At 45.0% G+C, this 9,579-nt stretch overlaps 1 protein-coding gene across 1 annotated transcript; it reads right to left on the bottom strand.

Annotated features, from left to right (window-relative positions):
• Window positions 1-300: 300 nt before the first annotated feature.
• Window positions 301-3,283, bottom strand: LOC139235472 (probable G-protein coupled receptor 139). The gene is made up of 2 exons (XM_070866568.1): window positions 3,187-3,283; window positions 301-1,199 (listed from the first exon to the last, which is right to left on the bottom strand). The coding sequence occupies exons 1-2, from the start codon at window positions 3,281-3,283 to the stop codon at window positions 301-303; spliced, it is 996 nt and encodes a 331-aa protein (XP_070722669.1).
• Window positions 3,284-9,579: the final 6,296 nt, after the last annotated feature.

Raw genomic sequence — 9,579 nt, 5'->3', positions numbered from 1 at the left:
CGTGGACTGAAAAGTAACAGAGCCACCTTCCCCGTGCCGCTCCCTTTGGGTAAACACATCCGACACGAGCCTGGCGGTCGGGAGCTTTATAAACCCGTCCCAGGCCGCAGCAGACGTCTTAGTGGGGATAAAACCTGCAGGAGTCCAGCGGGACTGATCTCCGTGGACTTCCCCACCTCTATCATTTTTGTTAGTCGCTGAATCCGCGCGGTGAAAGATGAAAACAGGCCTCACTGTGTGTGTATAACAGAGATGAGGGGATTGGGCAGATCACCCGCCCATAACATTGTGTGATTCTTATTATTTAATACATTTAACAATTACAGTAAAGGGATATTTCACCACATTCTTCAACTCCTCTCTGAATTTCGACTGGGTCACGGCATAAATACATGTGTTGGTGCAGCAACTCAGGAGCTGAAGCATAAATCCCATTTCCTGTACATATTGAGGTAGATATACAGGAATAAAGTTTAACGAATACAATCGTTTAACCACAGAATATAACAGAAACACTGCCCATAACAGGATAAAATTGCCGGATATAACAAACAGTAAAATTATGGATTTCCTTCGCTTCTCCATCTCTGGGTCACTGGGACTCTCCCCACTGCTGTGGGTCCTGAGTCTCCTGCGGGCTCTGCTCGATACTAAAACGTGTCTGACAGTTAAAGTATTGAGCAGAAGGATCAGAACAAATGGAATAAACGGTGTTATAATATAATGAAGGAATTCAATTACTGCCCATGATAGTGAGTCAGAGAATTTCCATGTAACAATACAAAACCAGGGACTATTGGAAATATTATACATACCTCCATACATAAAGTACCAGAAAGTGTTCTTTACACAGAACAGCGCACTCACTGTTCCCACAACCACAGTCGCCGTTTTCTCGGTGCAATATTTGGTTTTGAGCTTCTGACAACAAATGGCTATACATCGATCAAAGGTAAAAGTAACTGTGAACCAGACGGAACAGTCTGTGACTGCGTAAAGTAGGATGGCATGGATATTACACACTTTACTCTTCCACATGAACTCAAACGCGGTCCAATAAAGAATAGAAATCTGCCTGGATATCAGGTCGAGGATAACGACCAGTAGATCCGCCGCTGCCATTGCCACCAGGTAACGGCTGACACACTTGGAGAGACCGCACCTTCCTCGAGACAGGATCATTATCGTCACTAAGTTCACTGCAAGAAAGAGAAAAACGGAATTTATATTTCAGATTGAGAGCAACAACAGCTGTCTCAAAGAATTATGTGTGAAATGTGTCAGGATTAAATGAACCAGCCAATGGGACGTGTGGTGTTTGGGTCAGGACTGATTACACCAGCGGATGGGTCGTGTGGTGTTTGGCACAGTTACTGAAATAACCAATATATAGGACGTGTGGGTGTCGGGATAAGGACTGAATGTACCAATGGATGAGACGTGTGGGTGTCGGGGCAAGGACTGAATGTACCAATGGATGGGACGTGTGGGTGTTGGCTCTGGACTGAATGTACCAGTGGATGGGATGTTTGGGTGTTGTGACAGGGAGTGAGTGAAGCGGTGGATGTGATGTGTGGGTGCTGGGTCATGACTGAAAGAATTAATGTGTTGGACTTTTGCCGGGGTTTTAAAGCGCTGAATGAGACTAATATATAACGGCATATCCAAGTCAGAGTGAGCAATAATTCAGCACAAGAAGCCGCGAGTTTGTCAACAACCTGTGTCCATTGAGGGGAATAGAGTCATTGTCCAGGGATGGGAATGTAGTCTGGGGACAGCGAGGGGAATGGAATCTGTATCCAGGGAGGAGAATGGAGTTGTGGGCCAAGGGAGGAATGGAGTCTGTGGCCAAGAAAAGGAATGGAGTCTGTACAGGGAGGGGAATGGAGTCTGTGGCCAAGGTGGGGAATGAAATTTGTTGCCAGAGAGGGGAATGGAGTCTTTGGCGAGATTATGGCGGTTGTGTCAAAGGCTGAAGAAGATGACTTGAATTGCATTATGTATCGAAATCAGAACCTTTCCAACCATTGTATTGAAAGTACATTTTGTAACTGGCTTAAGCTGACTTTCCAAGAATATTGCAAATAATCTTTAAAGAAGGGACTGTCACTTTACAATAGACTAATGATGACCCATGTTGTATAATGTCACAGAGGATTTTCGAACGTGTCTGTTTACAGCTGGAACCATGTCAACCTGCTGCCTTTCACCTGGTATGAGAAAGTTACAGACTTCCAGTTGACAGAGAGAGTTTGAGACTGGAAATATTAAAATATTTCACAATATAGTGCTACATTTTGAATAGTTGCTACCGTGCGGCCCACACCGAGATCTCCTGAACTGTGGCTGAACAAGGGAAATAAATCAATTCAAGCACAACTGAATAAACATTTTACTGAGTCCGTATTGCAGTTTTAACCCTGTCCTGACCATCTGGAATTAGTGACTGTGAGGCAGAGCGGGAGGCGGTGAAAATTACGACAACTGTCTATAGTGAATCATTAGTGGATAATGTCTCATATCTCAATGTATTTGTGAAGGGTCTCTCAACGCTGATTTCCACAGAGCAGTGTCATTAACATAAACCAGCGGTCCTTAAAACACGTATTACCGCTGAACACATATTTATTATCCAACACTGGGCATCAGTGCAGAAAGCTGACTGCAAGCTGTTCAATAATCTAATCGTTCACTAACATATCTGTGTCAATAAAATCAAATTTCTGTCAAATCCTGTAAACCACTATCACTGGAAACAAGTTGCGGAAACAACACACTGTTTATTGAACTGGGAGCAGCGAGTCAGCAAATGATCAAACATTATATGACAGAAACTTCTGTGCATTGCCAGACACAGAACAAGAGGTTTAAATTGTGAAAACAACATACTGTTCATTGAACTGGGATCAGCGAATCAGCAAATTATCAAACATTACATGACAGAAACTTCCGTGCATTGCCAGACACAGAAAACAGGTTTAAATTGTGAAAACAACATACTGTTCATTGAACTGGGAGCAGCAAATTAACAAATGATCAAACATTACATGACAGAAACCTCTTTTCATTGCCAGACTCAGAACAAGAGGTTGAAATAGAATACAATTAATAAGTTGAACTAAAGGACAAGGACAGAAAATACAGAGAAACATGGGTTACATAATTAATTGCAGATGAAGGACTCACCAGGAACACCAACAGCAGCGAGGAGCGGGTAATAAATACGTTCCACTTTAAAAAATGCCCACAGGATCCAAAGCTCAGTTGGAATCTCCCAGAACATGATTTGACTTTCTGTGACCTCCAATGAGCGCTGTTCGTTTTAGACAACAACTTCAGTCAAACATTGCTATACAGGCTGAAAAAAAATCCCTATTTATAGCCTGAGTGAACTCTCCAGTGAGACAATTAAACTGCACACTGAAGGATATTATTCACAGTCACTGAATAAACAAGTTGTCCGAACCTTTTCTTTGCATCACTTTCAATTGCAAAATATCTTAAAAGCAACGTGGCTTTGAGATCAAATAACTTTATCCAAATCCAAGCACTATTTGTAAAAGCAGAAATAGTTAATTCCACAGAATCACAGCATGCATATGAAGGGAGCAACTTTCATTTAGGGAGTTTCTATTATTACTGAGATGTAAAATAACTCTGTAATTTCAGATTTTCAATTCACTTCTCGGGGTAACACAAGTGAAATAAAACAAATGGAAGGATAGATGCAGGCTAAGTAAAGGTCAGTAACATGCATGGGGACTGACAGTACAGTGCTAATTAAGGATACATGGGCACTGATAAAACAATGGTCAGTAAAGATATATGACGACTGATCATACAATGATCAGTAAGGATACATGGGGACTGATAATACAATGGTCAGTAAGGGTACATGGGGACTGATAATACAATGGTCAGTAAGGATACATGGGGACTGATAATACAGTGGTCAGTAAAGATATATGACTACTGATCACACAATGATCAGTAAGGATACATGGGGACTGATAATACAATGGTCAGTAAGGGTACATGGGGAGGATAATACAGTGGTCAGTGAAGGTACATGAGCACTGATAATACAATGGTCAGTAAGGGTACATGAGGAGGATAATACAGTGGTCAGTGAAGGTACATGAGCACTGATAATACAGTGGTCAGTAAGGGTACATGGGGACTGATAATACAATGGTCAGTAAGGGTACATGGTGACTGTTAATATAATGGCGAGTAAGGACACATGGGACTGATAATACAGTGGTCACTAAGTGTACATGCGGATGGATAATACAGTCGTCAATTAGGATGCATGGGGACAGATAATACAATGGTCAGTAAGGGTACATTGGGAAGGATAATAAAATGGTCAGTAAGGGTACATGGTGACTGTTAATATAATGGTGAGTAAGGATACATGTGGACAGATAATACAGAGGTCAGTAAGGATACATGGGGACAGATAATACAGTGGTCAGTAAGGGGATATGGGGCATATAATATATTGGTCAGTAAGGGTTCATGTGGACAGATAATACAGTGGTCCGTAAGGGCATATGGGGGCAGATAACATATTGGTCAGTAAGGGTACATGGGGACAGATAATACAATGGTCAGTAAGGATACATGTGTGCTGTTAATACAATGGTCAGTAAGGATTCATGGCGACCTATGCCATACAGATAGTCACACGCCATGCTATCGTTTATTTTCCTCAGAGCAGGGAATGTAGAGACTGGAGGTGAGGAAAGGCGATGAAAGGAGCAGAGAGGTGAGGAGGGGAGAAGAGAGAGGACAGGAGGCGGGAGGGGAGTAGGCGAGAGGAGATGAATGTGGAGGAGAGGAGAGGAGGGGAATAGGAGAGCAGAGGTGAGGGGAGGAGATGCGTTGAGTGGAGAAGACAGCAGAGCAGAGTAGAGGATAGGAGGTGAGAGGAGAGGTTGGAGGAGGAAAGAGAGAAGATGAGCAGGAAGGGGAGGAGGGTTTAGTGGAGGAGAGGATAGAGGAGAGGGGAAGTAGAGAGGAGAGCAGAGCAGAGATGAGTAGAGGAATGGAGAGGAGAGTTGATAAGAGGTAAGGAGAGGACAAGAGAGGAGAAAAGAGGGCAGAGGAGAAGATAGGAGAGGGGAAGAGAGGAGAGGAGGGGAATGGAGCTGAGAGTGTAGGGGAGATGGTAGGAGAGGAGAATGGAATAGAGGTGGGGAGAAGGTAGGGGAGAGAAGAGAGATGAGAGGTGAGAGGAGGAGAGGAGCGGAACGCAGAAGGGAGGAATGGAGTGAAGTGGAGAGGGGAGAGAGGATGCGAGGGAAGGAGAGTAGAGCAGAGGAGAGGGGAAGGGCGGCGGGAGAGTAGAGGAGAGACCATCAGAGGAGAAGAGAGGAAGAGAGTAGGGAGAGCAGGGGCGAGAAGAGATGAGAAGGGAGGGGAGGAGAGGGGAGAAGAGAGGGGAAGTGGGGAGGAGAATGGAGGGGAGAAGAGCTGTGGAGAGTCGAGCAACGGAGAGGAGAGTAGAGGAGATGAGAGGAGAGGAGAGAAAAGAAGAAAAGGAGAGAGGAGGGTAGTAGATTAGAGGAGAGGAGAGGATGAGACATGGGACAAGAGAGGAGAGTAGAAAAGAGGGCAGGAGAGGAAAGAAGAGTGGGTAGTGGAGAGGTGAGTAGAGGTGAATGGAAAAGAGGGGTGGTGAAGTTAGGGGAGAGGAGAGGAGAGAGAAGACAATGAATGAGAGGAGGAGGTGAAAAGAGGGTAGAGGAAAGGAGAGCAGATGGGAGGAGAGGGTAGGAGGGCAAGGAGAGGAGTGGAGAAGAGAGGAGTGGAGAAGGTACAGGAAAGCAGAGGGAACGAGAGGAGCGGGAAGGAGAAGAGAGGGGAGAACATCAGAGGACACAAGTTGAGGAGAGGAGTTAAAATGAAAGGGGAGAAGAGGTGAGACGGAGGGGAGAGGAGAAGAGGGGAGAATTTAGGGGAGCGGAGTAGAGATGATTGGAGTGGAGAGGAGAGTAGAGATAGAAGCGACTTGAAAACAGGGGGGAGGAGAGGATAGAGGAGGAGAGGAGATGATTGGAAATGAGAGAGCAGAGGAGATGAGAGGAGAATCGAGGAGAGGAAAGGGGAGGAGAAGAGGGTCGGGTGAGGGGAGAATGGAATAGAGGCATGGAGAAGGTAGGCGAGAGGGGAGAAAATGAAGACATAAGAGAGTTGAGGAGAACAGCTGAAAGGGGAGGAGAGTTGTGTAAAGGCGGGGAGATGGGAGAGGAGAGAGGAGAGAACGGGAAAACAGGTGAGAGAAGTGGAGAGGAGAGAGGAGGAGATGGGAGAAGGGATGAGCCGAGTGGAGAGGATAGAGGAGGAGAGGGGAGAGGAGGAGAGAAGATGAAAGGAAAAGGAGGTGAGCAGAGGAGAGAGGAGATGAGAGGAGTGTGGAGGAGAGGGGAGGCGAGAGGAGGAGAGTTGTGGAGAGGGGAGGATAAGAGGGACGAGCGGAGAGAGGAGGGTAGAGATGAGCAGGGAGGGGACGAGAGTGTAGGGGAGGAGAGGTGAGAAGAAAGCAGAGCAAGGGCGAGTAGAGGAATGGAGAGTAGATGTGATGAGAGGAGAGGAGAGGAAATTGGAGTGAAGAGGGGAGGGGATTAGAGGAGAGGACTGGGCAGGGGACAGGAGAGGGTAGGGGCGAGGGTAGGAGAGGAGAATAGAGTAGAGGAGGGGAGAAGGCAGGGGAGAGGAGAGGAGACGAGCATAGGAGAGATGTGAGGAGAGAGGAGAGGAGAGGGGAGGGGTGATGAGGGGAGGTGTTGGGGTAAAAAGGAGGCTTCTCTCCTAATTATAGACCGGTTCGCTTGATATCAGTAGTGGGGAAAATGTAGGAATCAATTATTAAAGATGAAATAGCAGTGCATTTGGAAAGCAGTGACAGGATCGGTCCAAGCTGCATGAATTTATGAAAGGGAAATCAAGCTTGACAAATCTTCTGGAATTTATTGAGGATGTAACTAGTATAGTGGATAAGGGGAACCAGTGGATGTGGTGTATTTGGCCTTTCAAAAGGCTTTCAACAAGGTCCCACACACGTATTGGTGTGCAAAATTAAAGCACATGGTATTGGGGGTAATGTACTGACGTGGATAGAGAACTGGTTGGCAGACAGGAAGCAGAGAGTCGGGATAAACGGGTCCTTTTCAGAAAAGCAGGCAGTGACTAGTGGGGTGCCGCAGGGCTCAATGCTGGGACCACAGCTATTTACAATATACATTAATGATTTAGATGAAGGAATTGAGTGTAATATCTTCAAGTTTGCAGATGATACTAACAGGGTGGCGGCATGAGCTGTGAGGAGGACGCTAAGAGGCTGCAGGGTGGCTTGGACAGGTTAGGTGAGTGGGCAAATGCATGGCAGATGCAGTCTAATGTGGATAAATGTGAGGTTATCCACTTTGGTGGCAAAAACACGAAGGCAGAATATTATCTGTATGACGGCAGATTAGGAAAAGGGGAGGTGCAATGGGAGCTGCGTGTCGCTCGGTCTCTGCCTTTCTCTCTCTTCAGAGAGCTGTATCTGTGTTTGTATGTTTCAGTCTTTGTCTCTCTCAGTCTGACTCACTCTGTCTGTCCCTGTTTCTCCGTTTGTCTCTGTCTCTCAATCTGTCTCTTTCTCACGGTGCCCACGTCTGTACCAATGGGATTCTCTCAGACTCTTTATCTGACTGGCTCCCTCTATCCCATCATTTCGGTCTGTCCATGTCTTTGCCTGTCTCTGTTAGTCCCTGTCTCTAACCTGCTGAGTATTTCCATATTTTTCTCTTTTAGTCTCTATCTCTCTTTCTCGATCTGTCCCTCTCCTTGTCACTATCTTTATCATTGTCTTTCTCTCACTCTTTTCCTCTCTCTCTTAATAGATCACACACACACATCTCTGTATATGTATGTATTTGAGCCTTTTTCTCACTTAGTCTGCCTCTCCTTCTCAGTCTCACATTTGATGTCTCTCGTTGTCTCTATCTCGCTGTCTGTCTCTCCCTGTTTGTCGATTTGTCTCTGTCTCTCAATGTGTCTCTCGACTTCTCATGTTATCCAGTTCTGTTCACAGCTCGATTCCTGCTCTGACAGTGATGGTACCAGTCAGTTCATCGTTAGTATAGTGGTGAGTATCTCCGCCTGTTACGTGGGAGACTGGGGTTCAATTCCCTGACGGGGAGGCAGTTGTTTCAAAATGTTGAATTTTACTTCTGTTTCTTGGTAGAGATTCATATTAAAAAGTTCCAGAGCAATACAGAACAGTACAAATACAGGAAGAGGAGATTGCCTCTTCCAGAATTTTAGCAAACAGAGAATTTTTCCGGATTCTGTGGCCGTCTGCTGCACAGAGGTGGATGACTGAGTTTTTTCTGAGTTACGTTTAACAAAGCAGCGACACAGTAGTCGTGGCCGAGTGGTTAAGGCGATGGACTAGAAATCTATTGGCTTATCCCGTGCTGGTTCGAATCCTGCCGACTACGATTCTCAGCATTTTTCATTCCATTTCACAATTTAACCAGTTCTCTGCCAAACTGATCCTGAGATTGATGGAATAACGTCCCACACCTTTCAACATTGACATTTTTTTCTCGTTTTTATTAATCTGCAATATTCACGATACATCCGTTTAAAAAAATCGCAAAAATCAGTCAAAGTTGGTACAGTGATTCAGCCTGTCTATCTCTCGAGATGTCTAAGGCATCTGTGCATGCCCGTTGGTGCGTGTAATTTTTTGGTTATGTGTGTGTGTGTCTCTCTGTCTGTCTATCTCTATATATGTCTCTGTGTATGTGCAACTGTCTATGGAAATCATAACCATGAATTTGGTATATCCTGGATTTTATAAAAAAGACTTGGGGAAAATAATACGGTTGTGAACTTTTGTATCGGCTTTGGTTCAGTGGCAGCATCCTCGACTGAATCAGAACTTTGTGTGTTCAAGTCGCACACCTTGGACTTTAGCATATCATCTTGGCTAACACTCAAGTGCAGCACTTGAGGAATTTTGCAATGTTAAAGCTGTTGACTTTCGGATGAAATGTTAAATTGAAGCTCCATCTGCACCCTCGGGTGGATATGAAAGTTCCCAGAGCATTACTCGAAACAGAATAGGAGAATTGCCCCCGTGTCAATATTCCTAAAAATGTTCGTAAATGCTCACTAAAAGCCGATGTGCATGTGTTTGTATGTGGGGTTGGGGTTGAAGCCCAGTTTGTCACAGAGACAGAATCCAGTTATTTACAGGACCAGGATAGCCGAGTGGTTAAGGCGTTGGCCTTAAAATTCAATATGTTTTTCCGGCGTGGGTTCTTCCCTACTTCTGGTATCTCTTTAATTTAACACGGATTTCCTCCCATTCTGATCAGTGATGCCGGATTTTCATCGATTGAATCAGCAATTTTCTGTAACTATGTGATACGCTGAACCGATAATGAACTGAAATTGTGAAATGTATCTGTGTCGCTCGGTCTCTGCCTCTCTCTCTCTTCAGAGAGTTGTGTATGTGTTTGTATGTTTGAGTCTTTGTCTCTCTCAGTGTGACTCACTCTGTCTGTCCCTGTTTCTCTG

Source organism: Pristiophorus japonicus, chromosome 23, assembly GCF_044704955.1.
Source record: "Pristiophorus japonicus isolate sPriJap1 chromosome 23, sPriJap1.hap1, whole genome shotgun sequence".
Classification (NCBI taxonomy): Eukaryota; Metazoa; Chordata; class Chondrichthyes; family Pristiophoridae; genus Pristiophorus; species Pristiophorus japonicus.
The sequence above is the reverse complement of the archived record's forward strand: the minus strand, read 5'-3'. Positions and strand labels throughout refer to the sequence as shown.